This window comes from Arachis hypogaea, chromosome 5 (genome assembly GCF_003086295.3).
Source record: "Arachis hypogaea cultivar Tifrunner chromosome 5, arahy.Tifrunner.gnm2.J5K5, whole genome shotgun sequence".
Classification (NCBI taxonomy): Eukaryota; Viridiplantae; Streptophyta; class Magnoliopsida; order Fabales; family Fabaceae; genus Arachis; species Arachis hypogaea.
This window is the reverse complement of record NC_092040.1, coordinates 20,476,847-20,495,233: the sequence shown is the minus strand read 5'-3', so window position 1 is coordinate 20,495,233 and position 18,387 is coordinate 20,476,847. Positions and strand designations below refer to the sequence as shown.

The 18,387-nt window shown below is 43.4% G+C and overlaps 2 protein-coding genes and 1 non-coding gene across 3 annotated transcripts; all 3 read right to left on the bottom strand.

The window, feature by feature from the left end:
* Positions 1-6,555: 6,555 nt before the first annotated feature.
* LOC140184847 (uncharacterized) lies at positions 6,556-7,146 on the bottom strand. The gene has a single exon (XM_072238034.1). It carries the CDS (start codon positions 7,144-7,146, stop codon positions 6,556-6,558), a length of 591 nt encoding a protein of 196 aa, XP_072094135.1.
* Positions 7,147-7,645: 499 nt separating this feature from the next.
* LOC140184846 (uncharacterized) lies at positions 7,646-8,026 on the bottom strand. Its single transcript, XM_072238033.1, has one exon. It carries the CDS (start codon positions 8,024-8,026, stop codon positions 7,646-7,648), a length of 381 nt encoding a protein of 126 aa, XP_072094134.1.
* Positions 8,027-17,943: 9,917 nt separating this feature from the next.
* On the bottom strand, positions 17,944-18,051 carry LOC112804918 (small nucleolar RNA R71). Its single transcript, XR_003203534.1, has one exon. It is a non-coding gene; the product is annotated as a small nucleolar RNA R71 (small nucleolar RNA).
* Between the last annotated feature and the right edge of the window lie 336 nt (positions 18,052-18,387).

The window sequence follows — 18,387 nt, the reverse complement described above, 5'->3', positions numbered from 1 at the left end:
TTTTTGGAATTTACTATGAGTTTGTGTATTTTTCTGAAATTTCAGGTATTTTCTGGCTGAAATTGAGGGAGCTGAGCAAAAATCTGATTTAGGCTGAAAAAGGACTGCTGATGTTATTGGATTCTGACCTTCCTGCACTCAGAATGGAGTTTTTGGAGCTACAAGAGTCCAATTGGTGCGCTCTCAATTGATTTGGAAAGTAGACATCCAGGGCTTTCCAGCAATATATAATAGTCTATAATTTGCATGAAGATAGACGATGTAAACTGGCGTCCAACGCCAGTTCCATGTTGCAGTTTGGCGTTCAGCGCCAGAAACAAGTTACAAGTTGGAGTTCAACGCCAGAAATAGGTTACAACCTGGCGTTCAACTCCAGAAACAGCCCATGCATGTGAGAGGCTTAAGTCTCAGCCCCAGCACACACCAAGTGGGCCCCAGAAGTGGATTTTTGCACTTTCCATCTTAGTTTACTCATTTTTTGTAAACCTAGGTTACTAGTTTAGTATTTAAACAACTTTTAGAGATTTATTTTATATCTCATGACATTTTTATATCTGAAATTTGTACCTTTTGGCAGCATGAGTCTCTAAACCCCATTGTTGGAGGTGGGGAGCTCTGCAGCGTCTCGATAAATTAATGCAATTATTTCTGTTTTTCCATTCAAACATGCGTGTTCCTATCTAAGATGTTCATTCGCGCTTAACTATGGAGAAGGTGGTGATCCGTGACACTCATCACCTTCCTCAATCCATCAACGTGTGTCTGACAACCACCTCCGTTCTACATCAGATTTAATGAGTATCTCTTAGATTCCTTAATCAGAATCTTCGTATTATAAGCTAGAATTGATGGCGGCATTCATGAGAATCCGGAAAGTCTAAACCTTGTCTGTGGTATTCCGAGTAGGATTCTGGGATTGGATGACTGTGACGAGCTTCAAACTTGCGAGTGTTGGGCGTGATGACAAACGCAAAAGAATCAATGGATTCTATTCCAACATGATCGAAAACAGCTGATTAGTCGTGTTGTGACAGAGCATTTGGACCATTTTCACTGAGAGGATGGGAAGTAGCCATTGACAACGGTGACACCCTACATAGAGCTTTCCATGGAAGGAACTTTGCACTTTTGCATGAGAAGAATATTATGTTACAGGAATTCAGAAGACAAAGCATCTCCAAAACTCCAACATATTCTCCATTATTGCACAACAAGTAATTATTTCACGCTCTTTTATTTTTTAGTAATTCAAACTGATAATTATAATTGATCTCCTGACTAAGTATAATAAAATAACCATAGCTTGCTTCAAGCCAACAATCTCCGTGGGATCGACCCTTACTCACGTAAGGTATTACTTGGACGACCCAGTGCATTTGCTGTTTAGTTGTGCGGATTGCAAAAGTGTGATTGCAATTTCGTGCACCAATGTTCATAATGGGTTATTCAAAACCCCGCGTGAAATGATCGCTCTACCCCTGCCTTTCACGCTTCTTGGGTTAGTTTCTTTTTTAGTTTTCCATTCAGTTCTGCCTTCCATTTTCTTACCATCACCCTGTTCCTTTCACATTCACCTTCTTCATTCTCAAATTCCTCGCTGCAATTCCTTAGTTCGCTCACGTCTGCTTATGCTTTTTGGCTTTTTCAGATCAGTACGATTGTCTTGGTAGGTTCTATTCCTCACTCTTTAATATGCATAGCTTTATTTCGTTGTTCATGCCGCTCGCTTTTCCTATTTTGCTTCTGTATGCATGCTATTTTTCTGATTGGATTGCATGTTGAACGACTTTGGTGTTAGGTAGATGTACTAGGAGGGTTACCATTCCAGAATGTTAGTTTTTAGGATTTACTTTGGCCATAGATTTATCCCCTGTTTGGTTGTAGACATCAAATAGGCAAACTGTAGTTTCTGGGCCAGCTCCGATCTCCCGATCTCTTAGACTAACTGTGAGTGGTGCCCACACTATAGGTATAGCCCAACGTTCTGTTGCACGGGCTCCCGTTGCGAGAGTGCCCTACGACCGGTACGCCTAGGTAACCTCGGACGTGAAATATTCCCCTAACCAGATAGGTATAGAGGAGCTTATCGAGTTCCAGCATGCTGAGTACTTGTGCGGTGGGATTGACGAGGAACCATTTATGAGGTTTTCGTCCCCGCCGCTCACGAGCGGATATATCAACTCAACCTACACTCACCCCGAATTGCCGATTGGATTTAGTTCTATAAGGCGATGTTCACCTAATTGGGGGTTCGTATCCCCTTTTCCCCCTTTCAAATGGCGCTGCTCAATTGATGTGATGTGGCGTCGTCTCAGTTGCATCCGAACAGTTGGGCTTCTATCCACTGTTTCGAGATGGTATGTGAGTACCTAGAACTACTGGTCTCCGTCGAGGTGTTTCTCTTCCTTTTCACCCTGATGAACCCCTCTAAAGAAGGAAAGGCCAAAAAGGGTTTCATGTCTTTCTGGTCTGCCCAAGTCGGAGGATCTTTGGTTTGTTTGAGGATTCATATCATGGGTTCAAAGACAAATATTTTAAGGTTCTTGTTAGAGGTCGGCATCCCTTTTGGTTGACGTTGGAAGGGGAAAGACGCATTCCAACCTATTGGAGCTTAGGGGCGGGAGCCAATGCCTTTACCAAGGTTACTTACAAGGGGCTGACTCCCGAGAACAAGAGGGTTGCCGACGTGTTGTTGGCCGTTTTCGGGAAGAATCATGTTAACCCCCATCTCCTCATGGGTGATCAGGTCGTGGCTAGGAATTATATACGTGAGTAGTTTTTTGGCGGTTTTCATGTATTTACTATTGTCTTTATTTATCCTCCTGATTTGGCGACTAACGGACTTTGGTGTTTTGTTGCAGTGTCAATGTCTGCCGAGGTAACACGAATTAATGCTTTGTTCAACACATTTCTTGCTTGTGAAAGTGACGATGAACTGGTTACTGATAATGAGGAGGTGCCTCCAGAAAATAGTGAGAATCAGGAGGTGCCTCCCCATAATACCACCGATGTGCCACCCCCACAATGCCGCCGAAGTCTAGACTCCGTCCTAACTTACCCAGGGTGAAGTGATCGGGACAAGCGGTGGTTCGGGTCCTCGGCCAGACTTCGAGGAGGATGAGGTGATTGTTGTTAACAACCCGAAGAAGAGGAAACCGTCTTCTAGCCCCGAGGGAGTCCTCACAGTAATGGAGAAGAACTTCGATTCTGGGAACTTTATCGATTCTCAACTACTTCCCGGCATAGAGGACTTCTTCCATGGCGGGGACTTCTCTTCGAAGGTGAGGTGGATGTATCGTACCTTGCTCTATGGAGCCGCCATAGCGAGGAAAGCAGAATTCGCCCTAGCGGGGACACAGTCATTGCAGAACAGGCTCGAGTCCTCTATTCAAGCCAATAATAAATACAAGGTTGAAGTTGAGTTGCTTCAGAAGCAACTAGCTAGCGCAGAGGAGAAGGTCAAGACTACCAAAGAAAAGGTCAAAATTGCTGAGGAGAAGGTCAAGACATCTAATACTATTGTTTCCCGCCTTACCGAGCGAGAGCTTACCTTGGAGGGCCAGCTCAACGCTGCTCAAGGTCGGGTGGCCGAGTTGGAGAAGGAACGCGATGAAGCCCTCTCATCGGCTAAGACTGCTCAGGCTAAAGCTGCTGAATTTAAAAAGAAGTATAAAAAAAACCATGAAGCAGGGCAAGAATGCCATCTTGATGACCGAGGAGGCTCTTAAAGCTCAAGTAAAGTTGGTGGCTCCTGACATGGACACTTCGGCCGTTGGAGTCTTCAAGACCATTAGGGATGGTAAGATTGTCGACATGTTGAAGAAGTAGCTTCTCATCTCTTGTAACCTTTTATAAACTTTTGAACATTAGTGTTCTTAGGGAATATGTTTGTTGTTTGGTCAGTACGTAACAAACGGTTTGTTTCCTGCTTTGTTGGTAATCATTTTTCCTTTATGCTTTCTTACCGTTTGCTGGTAATCAGCTAGTCGCTTATACTTGTTTACCGTCTCGCTAGTAATTAGTGAAACTAGGACGTGGTTCTTGTACTTGTTTAACGCACTGACCATATTATGAGGGTTCCTAAGGTGATTAGTCCCGGGATACCGTGTTGTTCTGACGTTAATTATTTGGCGAAAAATTTGGTTTGAATCTTAGATATGAAACCAAGAAATTACAACTTATCGATAAACAGTCAATTGAAGAAGATTTAACGATAAACGATAGCATAATAGTATCATGAGGTAATGCCAAACAAAGGGTAATGACTTGAAGAAAATTTAACGACAAACGATAGCATAATAGTATCATGAGGTAATGTCAAACAAAGGGTAATGACAAACATGAAATGGCATGGGTCTTACTAAACAAGTTCGGTCGGTGGGACGCTTGCTCGCCTAGTGTACCTCTGTTGCTAGGAATAGAATCTCCTTAAGTTGCTCACATTCCATGTCCTCGAAAATTCCTTCTGTCCAACCATTCTAGTTTGTAGGCACCCTTGCTGAGGACCTCTTTCACTCTGTATTGGCCTTCCCAATTCGTCGCCAGCTTTCCTTCCCCTGGGGTCGGGAGTCCAACGTCGTTTCATCGTAGGACCAGGTCGCCTTATTCAAATTCTCTTCAGAGTACCTTGGCGTTATAGCATAGGGCTGATGAATCCATATTTGACGATATATTTAGGTTTGATTTGAGTGGATTTCATCACTTAAACCCACATTTATCCATGTAAATAGCATGCTTTTGTGTTTTCTCTCTAAATTCTGCCTAATTATAATAACATGCTATTTTGAGCTTAAATTAGTGATTTTAATCCCACTTTTATACCATTCGATACCATGACATGTTTGTTGAGTTATTTTTGGTCCTAGAGGCAAGCTTGGCAAGGCCAAAGTGGAAAGAAGCATGTACAAAGGGAGAAAACATGAAGAAAACAAAGGAGAAGCACACATTGGAGTGTGCGTGTGCACAACCATTTGTGCATACGCACAAGAGCCATAAAACCATGTGTGCGTACGCACGACATCTTGTGCGTACGCACAAGAGGAAATCAGCATGTGTGCGTGCGCACACACTTGTGCGTACGCACAGGTCCCAGCGCGTGACTCATTTAATGGAAATTGCTGGGGGCAATTTCTGGGCCTCCAGAGCCCAGTTTTTGGACTTTCTGAAGCTGATTCTTCCTATATTAGAGAAGGCCTCATTCCATGTGGGGGGGAATTAGGGTTAGTTTAGCATTATGTAGGTTGTTTTCTAGAGAGAGAAGCTCCCCCCTCTCTCTAGAAATTAGGGTTTTTAGTTTATTTCCTTTATAATTCCCCCTTTTTAATTCTTGTTTTAATCTAGTTTCTTCTACCTTTCCTTGTTCTCTTATCTTAATTTCATCACTTTATCTTGTCATTTTCTCCATTCTTGCCATTTTTATGTATTTGCTCTCTTGTTACTATAATTTACATTTAATGCAATTTTATGTTTCATGCATCTTTTATTGCTTTATTGAGTTGCTATCTTTATTTTCCTTGCTTGCTAGTTGTAGCATTTACTATTTCTTGTCATTTACCATGCTTTCTTTTCATACCCTCCAAGTGTTTGATAAAATGCTTGGTTGGGTTTTTACATAGTTTTTCTCACTCTTGGTTGGGAAATTGTGTGGTTTGGGTGAACTTGAGTGGTGGATGTCTATTCCATATTGTGTGAGGGTTGTTAATTAACTTGGTTTCCACTAACGCTAGTCTTTCACTAAGTTAATTAGTGAGTTGGCTAGGACTTGTGGAGTGAGGTTAATTATGCCATTTTGACTTATTCTCGATATAGGATTGACTAATTGGGATTAATCCACACACACTCACCATGTTTGTGGTCCACAACTAGGATAGCAAGCCCTAATTACCCAAACCTAACCAAGAGCTCTTTTAGTATTTAAGTCCCAATTGCGTTGCTTTTACTTGCATGTTCATTTTAATTACTTGCATATCAAGTTACTTTCTAGCATATTTACATTTCTTGCTATTTACATTTCCTTGCCATCATCCAATCCCCCTTGTTCCCTCATAGCCAATAATGACACTTAATTGCAATTACTAGGGAGAACGACCCGAGGTTGAATTACTCTCGGTTTAAATTAGAAATATTAAACTTTGATGTTTGGGATTTAATTTGCCGGTTGGTCTATACTTGCAACGTAAGTTATCTTGAGTGCAAAAATCCAAACCGGTGAAAAATCTCGACTCATCAAGGGCCATCCTTTGCTTCAACCCTGCTTCCGTCAAGTGGGCCATCTCCCTAGCCTCGTCTACTAGGTCTTTTTCTACAGCCTCCTCCACTCCCCCCAAAAGTGGCCGTGGGGACGGTTCGCTGCTCCTTTCTTATGGTCAAGTCACTTTTTGAGGCCTTGTAAGATTACCTTGTTTGCAGCCTCGACTTGGCCGTTAGTTTGGGGGTGTTCAACTGACGAGAATATTTGCTTTATGCCCAAGCCAGCTAGAAACTCTCTAAACTTTTTGTTAGCGAACTGAGTGCCGTTGTCCGAAATGACGACCTCCGGGATCCCAAATCTGGTTATCACCTGCCTCCACATGAACTTTCGGCAATTGGCCGAGGATATACTAGCCAGTGGCTCGGCCTCCACCCATTTGGTGTGTAGTCGATAGTAACAATTAGGTATTTCACCTGTCCGGGTCCCACCGGAAAAGGCTCCAACAGGTCGACTCCCCATTGCGAAAATGGCCGAGAGGCCATTAGAAGGCACAGTTCTGCTGCCGGCGCTTTGTGGAAGTTGGCATTCTCCTGACACCTCTTGCATCTTTCCACGAACGCTTTGAAGTCTGCCATCATTGAATGCCAGTAGCAGCTAGCCCTGACAAGCTTTCGGGCTAGAGCTTTCCCCCCGATGTGGTGGTTGCAGCAGACCTCATGGACTTTGCTATGCATGTAGTCCGTTTGGTCAGGATGCAGGCACTTCATTAGGGGTTGGCTAAGCCCTTTCTTAAATAGTTGGCCTTGTATTACGATGTACTTGGCTTCTTCTCCCCTTAACCCTTTTGCTGCTTTGTCATCGCTAGGGAGTTTACCATTTTCAAATAAATCAGTGATAGAATCCATCCACGAGGGACTTGAATGGGCAAAGTGTAGAGTCACTACTGATTCCTTCATTAGGCCTTGAATAGAGATCGGTTGCCCGTTCCTGGTTTCGTGCTCGCCAGCTTTGGTAAGAGGTTAGCCCTTGTGTTCTTCTCCCTATGGACGTGCTATACAACTACCCCGTCAAATTCCTTGCTTAACCTCCTTACCCGTTCCAAGTACTTTTGCAGCAGTGAATCCCTAGCTTGATATGCCCCATTGACCTACGATGTGATGATCTGGGAATTACTACACACCTCTACTCTTGTGGCCCTGACCTTTCTTGCTAATTGGAGGCTGCCAAGGAGAGCCTCATACTCTGCTTGGTTATTGGACACAGAGAAATCGAACTTGATCGATTGCTCGTACACAACTCCGGTAGGACTTTTCGAGATAATTCCTACTCCTCTGAATGTTTGGTTGGAGACTCCGTCTACGTGGAGCTTCCACCGTGTGTTCGGAGAGTCGAGAAGGTCCCCTGTCACCGCGACTAGGAAATCTGCCATTGCCTAGGTTCATACTGCAAGTCGTATTAGGACAACTTGATTGCCCAGGTCATCATCCTTCCTGCCAGGTTGGGTTTTTGTTGTATCTGTAGAATCGGCTGGTCTGTCCTAATTGTTATCTGGTGCCCTTGGAAATATTGCCAGAGCCTACGGAATGAGGTCAGGAGTGCATAAGCCAGCTTTTCAAACTTGCTATATCTCAATTTTGCTCCTTGCAGCACCTTGCTTACAAAGTAGACTGGTTGCTTAAACTTCCCTTCTTCACACACCAAGACAGTTACCAAAGCCTCGTCCATCATTGACAGGTATAAGAATAGCATTTCTCCGCCTTTAGGTTTACCGAGGACAGGTGGTGACGCGATGATGCTTTTGATGTGGTTAAAGGCTTCTCGCAAGCCAGAGTCCATTCAAACGCTATCTTTTTTTTCATCAAGTTGAAGAAAAGGAGGACCTTGGCTGCCGACGCACTGAGGAATCGAGATAGTGCGGTTAACCTACCTGCAATCCTCTGCACATCCTTTACGTTTCCAGGGCTTGTCATTCATAGGATTGCTTCACACTTTTTTGGATTGGCTTCTACCCCTCTCTGGGTTATCATAAAGCCCAGGAATTTCCCGGCCTCCATGGCGAAGGCGCACTTGAGCGGGTTCAGCATCATACCGTGCCGCCGAAGAGCAGCGAACACACTTTCCAGGTTACTAATGAGGTCGTTGGCCTTGATGGTCTTTACTAGAATGTCGTCCACATAAACCTCTACCGTCTTATCGATGAGATCACAAAATATCTTGTTCATTAGCCTTTGGTATGTAGCTCCCACGTTCTTCAGTCCAAACGGCATCACCTTGTAGCAGTATGTTCCCCCTGGCATTATAAATGCCGTTTTTTCTTCACCTGGTCGGTGCATCGGAATTTGGTTGTAGCCGGAATATGTGTCCATGAAGCTCAGGTACCGGTATCCCGAGGCCGCATCAACCAGTGCATCAATATTGGGGAGGGGGAAAGAGTCCTTGGGGTATGCTTTGTTGAGGTCAGAATAGTTTATGCACGTTCTCCATTTCCCGCTAGGTTTCTTGACCCGGACAACATTTGATAGCCATGTTGAGTATTCCAGCTCTCGGATGAACCCCGCCTCCAAGAGGCTGGCCGTCTGCCTGGCCACTTCATCGGCTCTTTCTTGGGACATTTTCCTCTTCCTCTGTGCCACTGGCATAGCCTCCGCTCTCACTGCTAGATGGTGTGACATGACCTTGGGGTCAATCCCTGGCAAGTCGGCTGGTGTCCAGGCGAACAGGTCGCCATTTTTCTGGATTATCTCTACCAGTGGTTCCTTTAACTCATGGGGGAGGTTCTTGTTTACGAAGGTGAACTTTGCTTCCGAGTCACCAACCCTAAATTTCTTGAGGTCTCCCTTGGGCTCTGGCCTGGGCTTGTCATCGACTCTTGCATCCAGGTCGGCTAAGAAGACCCGGCTGCTTCCTTGAATTTCTTTCTTAGGGAGAGGCTGGCGTTATCGCATGCGACCGCCGTTTCTAAGTCTCCCTTGATAGATCCAATCAACCCATTATCAGAAACAAACTTCATTTCCAGTAGCTTGGTATAGATTATCGCTCCAAGCTCATTGATGGTCTATCTGCCCATGATGATGTTGTAAGCCGTTGAGTCCTTCAAAACAACGAACTCCGCCATTATAGATCTCTTTTCCCGGCCACTTCCTATGGAGACCGGCAAGGAGATTATCCCATTAGGCTTAATGAAATTGTCTCCAAGACCGACCACACCGTGCTGGTGGGTCTTTAGGTCGGTATCTCGAAGACCTAGGGCATCGAATACGTTGCGGAACATGATGTTCAAATCCGCGCCGGTATCCACTAGGATTCGCTTAGCTAGTCCGGTTTCCACCCTAGCTGTGATCACCATAGGAGGGTTTTCCGGCATGCTTTCAATCCATTGGTCTTCAGGTCCAAACGAGATTAGTGGTACTTTCCTAGGGGAAGGCGTGGCACTGGATGAGGATGCTGCCAAGCCTTTGGCGTCCTTTCTACATGCCGATCGTGACCTAGGGGGCGACATTCCTTCCAACTACAACGTTCATGACCGTGAGTCCTCGTTCACTGTCTTCCTCGGGTTCCCGTCTTTATCTCATGGCCTGGTCCTTGTCATCATCAGGTCGGTCCCTATCCCGCCTTCTCGGTTCTCTTATAAGATGGGAGAGTTCCTCCAGCTTGCCATCTCGGATTGCCTATTCTAGGGTGTCTTTGAGATCAAAATAGTCTTGGGTCTTGTGACCAAAGCCCTTATGATAATCACAATAGAGGTTTTTGTTCCCTCTGGTCCTGTCCTTTAGAGGTCGAGGCTTCGACAGAATACCCTTGCCGGCGATCTGCTGATAAACTTCCATGATCGGGGCTGTTAGGGGGTGTAATTGGTAAACTTCCCAACCCGGGGAAATGGCTTAAAAGTCTTGGCCGAAGCTCCTTCCTTGGAGTGCTCCTTTGTCCTTTTCCCGCTAATGGGATGTCGAGCTTGCTTGTCTGCGGGTTGCCGCTTATTGGCCGCCACGACCTGGCTAACCTCTTCATCATTAATGTACTCCCTGGTTACGTTTTGGATTTCTTGCATCGTCCAAACGGGTTTGGTGGTGAGGTGATTTCTGAAATCCTCGTTTAGCAACCTATTCGTCAAGCATAAACTGGCCACCGAGTCAGTTAGGCCGTCGATCTCCAAGCACTCGTTGTTGAACCTGTCCAAGTATTTCCTGGTCGATTTGCTGGCCTTTTTATGTTACCCCAACAGGTTAATCGGGTGCTTCACCTTTGCGATGCGTGTAGTAAACTGGGCTAGGAAGGCGCGGGTGATATCCGAGAACAACGCTACCAAGCCTTCCGGGAGGCTGTTGAACCACCGAATTGCGGGCCCCGCCAAAGTAACCGGGAAGGTACGACACCTCACTTCGTTGCCTACCCCTTCTAAGTTCATCCTGGCCTTGAAGGCCGTCAGATGCTCTTGTGGGTCTTGGGTCCCACCATACCTTATGTCTGTTGGCCTATCGAAGTGCTTCGGTAGCCAGACCTCGAGGATAGAATGATGGAATGGAGTTGCTCCCACAATCACGGGACGTCGAGTTCTCCTTGGTCTTTCTCTGTTTTCTTCTTGGTTATCCACTGTGGTTTGTCTCCCCGTGGGTCAGGTGTAAATCACGGGATCACGTCGTCTTCTTGGCCTCTCTCCGCTCTCCTCCTGATAACTGTCCAATTCTGACCGGGGGTTCTGTGTGCGTCTGGAGCGGCTTCTTTGGGGACTCCTACCCCTTCTTTGAGGAGATCAGGAGCAATCTTGTTTGGGAGTGGGTTGACGATGCCCCCGGCTCGGTATCTCGCGTTCCAGGTTTTTCACCCTACGTCGCAGTTCCTGCATTATTCTAGCACTGTTACTACTAGTTCCCCCAAAAGAGCATCTCTCTTGGGAGTGCGAGGACAGCTCAAGTTGCCATAGAGGAGACCTCGTACGTTCGCGGGAGGAAGCCACGGAGGCGGCCCTACCGCTTTGGGTTGCCATTTCTCCACTACACACAGCTCCGTCGCCTGCTTCCACAGGACCCATCAGAAAGTTCATTCAGGCCGGTCCCCACAGACGACGCCAATGTTCGGTTACTCGGGGTCCCGGACGGATTGGAGAGGTTCTTCAGGTGATGAGGTGGGAATCGATCTTAATTTGGGTATGGGGCGTGAGAAGCGCGAGCAGCCGACTGTCCGAGCTCTTCGAGAGGTGAGGGGGTGCCACCTACAAGGATACTCTGACGCTCAAGTCAGAAAAGGTGCAGGTGGTAGGAGAAATAGGGATATTGTCACGTACCTTGGGGGAGGGGTAGGGCCCTCCCCATTTATACCCTGTCAGTAGGGTGGGCCCCTCGAGGGCAGACCCACCTTCCTGGAACTTTCCTAATCCCCAGCTATCAATAGAAGGTGAGGTGTTTGGGTCAGGGTCCGAGCATACGGTGCCTCGCTGACCATCCGCTTGGGTCGGGTCGAGTTGGGTGTTGGGCTGAATCAGCTATGAGGCCAGCCGGGTCGGGCCGCAACAAATTTAAATATTTAACTTTTTTTTATGAATTCAAAAATTAATTTAATTATTTCTAATTATTGAATTAGAATATTTATTTGAAAATAAATTTTAAGTTGATAATTAAATAGTATTTTTATAGATATTATTATTGGATTAAAATTAGTTTTTAATTACTCTGTTACCCCTAATTTTATTAAAATTACCTAAACTACCCAAACCGTAACCCTAAAACTCAACACACACAACTTTAACCCTAATTTCCCTTTCCAGCCACTGTCATATCCCCTTTGTTACACACCCATATGGTAGAAAGGGAAAGAAAGAAAGAAGCGAAGAAAGAAAGAAAAGAATAAGGGGGTTCCGAAAGAAAAGGGAAATCGGGAAGGGAGAGAGTGACTGCGCCGCATACTACCGCCGCGCCACCATTGCCGGAGAGAACCGAGGAGAGAGAGAGAGAGAGAGAGAGCCAGAGGGAGCTGCTACAAGCTCACCGTCGGAGGAGTCGTCGTCGCGCCCAGCCATCATCGTCATTGTTCAAGCCGTTGGACTATTGCATACAAGGAGCTTTCTGTTTCACTGTCATCGTGTCACACAGGGGGAGAGAGTGCCGTTGAGAGAAGAGATGCCATGACAGAGAAAATGTGCCATAAAAGACGAGACTATTGTCGCCGAGGCTCCGCCCACCGCTGTCTCCAAAGCCTGTGACACTGTTGCGGTGGTGGTGTGGACTTTGTAGAGAGAAAAAGATGGCTCAGAGAGAGAGGATGCAATGAGGAGGAGCTAGGTCCGTTCCTGCTGTCACTACCGGGGCCAGCCACCGTTGCCGAGTTCCACGCTGCCGCTCTGGTCGCCAAAGTCAACAGTTGGAGGTGCGGCTACTTAGTACTAGGTTCCTTCTGTGTATTGGTTGAGCTTTGGAGGTTGCATGTAGCAACTAGAGTTGTTGCGGTTGTTGCGGAAAAGGTATGGAGCTAGAGTTGCAGCTGCCGCTGCTGCAGGTCAGTAGAAAGGGGTTTTGATGCGTTTGATTTTGTGAGTTTCGATGAGTTAAGTTACAGGTGATCTCATAAATTCAATTTACTATCAAGAATTGTTACAGTCGATATTAATGCGAAAAAATTATTTTTATGACTTTTGTAAGTCTTATGGTTTGAATTGAATTATTTTGGATGACTCTAATCGTTTATTTGATTGAATTATTGATTAGTTATGGTGGCTTGAAATTAAGATTCTTAATTGATTATGTTGAAGTTGGTTTAGATTGTGATTTACTAGAACTGGTTTGATTTTACTGGTAGTGAATGAAGATTTGGAAATGATTTGAAAAAAGTTTGAAAAATGGTTTAGATGGGACGCGAGAAGGATGGCAAAAGGCCGAGTTTTAGAGTAAATGCCACCAAAATTTTATGAGAAATTGGAGGTTTTGTTTTGTTTAATTTGATTAAAGAATTATTTTACTTGATTTTGGTTTTACTAAAGAAAGGAGTATGTTTTGGAGGAGTTTTAGTGAATTTAAAAATATTCAAATTTGATTTAACAAAATGGAATGGTTTCTGAATTTTTGTGGGAATGTTTCAAATTTAAGAATGAATTTCAAATGGAGAATTATGGAAGTTGGCTCAATATCTTTTAAAGTGATTATGATTTTTAAGTATGATTAATATGTGAGTATGATTGATGTTGTGAGGACGGTGGTCTTGTCCCGCTCACGGAATTAGCAAGTTGAGGAAGAAGAATTATCTCTCTTGTCATGGTATGGATGTGGGGAAGGTGGTAAGGTACTCTCCTTCATATTGTTTTCCCTTACTATTGAGACCGAACTCATTGGAGGAAATTAAAAAGAAATTTCCAGTGTTCATCCTCAAAGTGTCCTAGAAGATGGTTTTTAACAAAATCTTTCAATTCTTTCGGAACCTAGTTGGTGGCGATGTTTATAAGGCAGTGCAGAGCTTCTTTACTAGTGGAAAGGCAATACAGAGCTTCTTTACTAGTGGAAGAATGTTTAAAAGTTTTAACCATACTCAGATTTGCCTCATTCCAAAAGTACCTGACGTTACAAACATATCTCAAATAAGACCAATCAACCTCATTTTAGTTGTGTACAAGGTTATCCCCAAAATCATTCCAAAAGCATTGTTAGTAAGTTTATTATTAGCCCGAACTAGAGCACGTTTCTCAAAGAAAGACTTATTTCCGATAACATCCTAATTGCTCATGAATGCGTGCAAGATATGAAATAAAAGAAGTGGATTAGAGAAATCAAGCTAAATATGAGCAAAGTGTATTGATGAGCGGATAATTTGTATACTTTTTGGCATTGTTTTTAGTATGTTTTTGGTATGATCTAGTTAGTTTTTAGTATATTTTTATTATTTTTTAGTTAAAATTCACTTTTCTGGACTTTACTATGAGTTTGTGTGTTTTTCTATGATTTCAGGTATTTTCTGGCTGAAATTGAGGAACCTGAGCAAAAATCTGATTCAGAGACCAAAAAGGACTGCAGATGCTGTTGGATTCTGACCTCCCTGCACTCGAAGTGGATTTTCTGGAGCTACAGAAGCCCAATTGGCGCGCTCTCAACGGCGTTGGAAATTAGACATCCTGGGCTTTTCAGCAATATATGATAGTCCATACTTTGCCCAAGATTTGATGGCCCAAACCGGCGTTCAAAGTCACCTCAAGAAATCCCAGCGTTAAACGCTGGAACTGGCACCCAAATGGGAGTTAAACGCCCAAACTGGCACTAAAGCTGGCGTTTAACTCCAAGAAGAGTCTCTGCACGAAAAATGCTTCAATGCTCAGCCCAAGCACACACCAAGTGGGCCCGGAAGAGGATTTTTATGTCATTTACTCATTTCTGTACACCTTAGGCTACTAGTTTTCTATAAGTAGGACCTTTGACTATTGTATTAAAAATCTTTTGATCTTTGGAACCTTTTTCTTTAGATCTTTTGATCACTCTGGGAGGCTGGCCATTCGGCCATGCCTAGACCTTATGCTTATGTATTTTCAACGGTGAAGTTTCTACACACCATATATTAAGGTGTGGAGCTCTGCTGTACCTCGAGTATTAATGCAATTACTATTGTTCTTCCATTCGATTCCGCTTGTTCTTTATCCAAGATATCACTTGTTCTTCAACTTGATGAATGTGATGATCCGTGACACTCATCATCATTCTCACCTATGAACAAGGTGACTGACAACCACTCTTGTTCTACAAGCATAAGAGGCTCTAGTGAATATCTCTTGGATTCCTGATTGCACGATGCATGGTTGATCGCCTGACAACCGAGTGCTCGCCTGACAAACGAGCCAACCATTCCGTGAGATCAGAGTCTTCGTGGTATAGGCGAGAACTGATGGCAGCATTCAAGAGAATCCGGAAGGTCTAACCTTGTCTGTGGTATTCTGAGTAGGATTCAATGACTGAATGACTGTGACGTGCTTCAAACTCCTGAGGGCGGGGCGTTAGTGACAGACGCAAAAGAATCACTGGATTCTATTCCGGCCTGATTGAGAACCGACAGATGAATTCCGCTATGCTGTGACAGAGCATATGCAATCGCTTTCACTGAGAGGATGGGAGGTAGCCACTGACAACGGTGAAACCCTTGCTTAAGCTTGCCATGGAAAGGAGTAAGAAGGATTGGATGAAGGCAGTAGGAAAGCAGAGAGACGGAAGGAAAGGCATCTTCATGCGCTTATCTGAAGTTCCTACCAATGAATTACATAAGTATCTCTATCTTTATCTCTATGTTATTTTCGTTCATCACCCATATACATTTGAGTTTGCCTGACTAAGATTTACAAGATGACCATAGCTTGCTTCAATACTAACAATCTCCGTGGGATCGACCCTTCCTCGCGTAAGGTTTATTACTTGGACGACCCAGTGCACTTGCTGGTTAGTTGTGCGAAGTTGTGTAATGCCATGGTATTGAGCTACCACGTTTTTGGAGCCATTACCGGGGATTATGAGAGTTGTGAAAAAGTATTGTTCACAATTTCGCGCACCAAGTTTTTGGCGCCATTGCCGGGGATTGTTCAAGTTTTTAGCAAGCTTTTGGTAATATCAGTGCCAAGATCCGGCAACAACACCAAATTTTTGGCGTTATTGCCCGGGATTGTTCTAGTTTGGACAACTGACGGTTCATCTTGTTGCTTAGATTAGGTATTTATTTTTTTTCGAAATTCTTAAAGATGAGTTCTAGAGTTTCATGATGATTTGTTGAAGTCTGGCTGGCTGAGAAGCCATGTCTAATCTCATTGGACCGAGGTTTCAACTTATCACCACAGGAGCTTGTTGAATTCTATCAATCTTGCTCTTGGAGCAGTGATCTGCTAAGGCTTGGCTGGCCTCTGGCCATGTCTAGTGTTTTGGACCGAAGCTTTCTTTGAAAGCTTGGCTGGCTGTGAAGCCATGTCTAATTCCTGGACCGGAGTCTTAGACTAGCATTGCACTGATTCCTGGAATTCTCATTGAGAATTTTGATATCTTTTTCTATTTAATTTTCGAAAAACACAAAAAAATTTACAAAATCATAAAATCCAAAAATATTTCTTGTTTGAGTCTAGTGTCTCATCATAAGTTTGGTGTCAATTGCATGCATTCATGTGTCTAAGTGATCTTCAAGATGTTCTTGATGATTTACTTGCTCTGATCTTTGAATTCAATTTGACTTGATAGTTTTGTGTGTCTCATATGCATTTTCATCCTGTTAGTGTCAGTAGTATACAAACTGCTAAGTTTGGTGTCTTGCATGCATTGTTATTTGATTCTTGTTGCATTTTGGTTTGTCCTTATTATTAAAAAATCCAAAAATATTTTTAATTTGTGTCTTTTCAAGTCAATAATACAAAGAATTGAAGGCTCATAACATACTGCAGAGGAATTGCATAGAAAAAGCTGGGCGTTCAAAACGCCCAGTGAAGAAGGACAGACTGGCGTTTAAACGCCAGCCAGGGTACCTGGTTGGGCGTTTAACGCCCAAAAAGGTAGCATTTTGGGCGTTAAACGCCAGAATGGATACCATTCTGGGCATTTAACGCCAGGATGGCTAGAGGGGAAGATTTTGTTTTCAAATCAATTTTTTTTCAAGTTTTCAAAATCTTTTCAAAATCAAATCTTTTTCAAATCAATTTTTCAATCAAATCTTTTTCAAAACCAATTTCTTTCCATTTTTAAAGATACTTACTATCAATTAATGATTTGATTCAACATTTCAAGTATGTTACCTTTTCTGTTGAGAAAGGTTTAATGTTTGAATCATATCTTTTCTTGTTAGCCAAGTTTTTAATTTTCAAATCAAATCTTTTTAAAATGTTTTCCAAATCATATCTTCTCAATCACATTTTTTTAAACTAATCATATCTTCTTAACCACATCTTTTCCAAAATAGTTTCAATCAAATCTTTTTTATTTCTAATTTCAAAATCTTTTTCAAAAATCACTTTATTTCTTTTCCCTTTTCATTTTCGAAAATTAAGTAATGTTTTTCAAAAATGTTTTCAAATTTCCTACTTAATTTTCAAAAATCACTTCCCTCCTTCTCACATCCTTCTATTTATGGACTAACACTATCCCTTAATGCAAAATTCGAACTCCATTTTCTTTGATAAGTTCGAATTTTCTACTCTTCTTTTCCTCTGACACCTAAAGGAATCTCTATACTGTGACATAGAGGATTCCACATTTTCTTGTTCTCTTCTCTTTCTTATGAGCAGGAGCAAAGACAAAGGCATTCTTGTTGAGGCTGATCCTGAACCTGAAAGGACCTTGAAGAGAAAGCTCAGAGAAGCCAAAGCACAACTCTCTTTAGAGCACCTAACCGAATTCTTCAAAGAAGAAGAACAAATGGCAGCCGAAAACAACAACAATGCCAACAATGCAAGGAAGGTGCTGGGTGACTTTACTGCACCTACTCCCGACTTCTATGGGAGAAGCATCTCTATCCCTGCCATTGGAGCAAACAACTTTGAGCTTAAGCCTCAATTAGTTTCTCTAATGCAACAGAATTGCAAGTTCCATGGACTTCCATTGGAAGATCCTCATCAGTTTTTAGCTGAGTTCTTGCAAATCTGTGACACAGTCAAGACTAATGGGGTTGACCCTGAGGTCTACAGACTGATGCTATTCCCTTTTGCTATAAGAGACAGAGCTAGAACATGGTTGGACTCTCAACCTAAAGAAAGCCTGGACTCTTGGGAAAAGCTAGTCAATGCCTTCTTGGCAAAGTTCTTTCCACCTCAAAAATTGAGTAAGCTTAGAGTGGAAGTCCAAACCTTCAGACAGAAGGAAGGAGAATCCCTCTATGAAGCTTGGGAAAGATACAAACAATTGATCAGAAAGTGTCCTTCTGATATGCTTTCTGAATGGAGCATCATAGGTATTTTCTATGATGGTCTCTCTGAACTGTCCAAGATGTCTTTGGATAGCTCTTCTGGAGGATCTCTTCATCTGAAGAAGACGCCTACTGAAGCTCAAGAACTGATTGAAATGGTTGCAAATAACCAATTCATGTACACTTCTGAAAGAAATCCTGTGAACAATGGGACTAGTCAGAAGAAAGGAGTTCTTGAGATTGACACTCTGAATGCCATATTGGCTCAGAATAAAATATTGACTCAACAAGTCAATATGATTTCTCAAAGTCTGTCTGGAATGCAAAATGCACCAAGCAGTACTAAAGAGGCTTCATCTGAG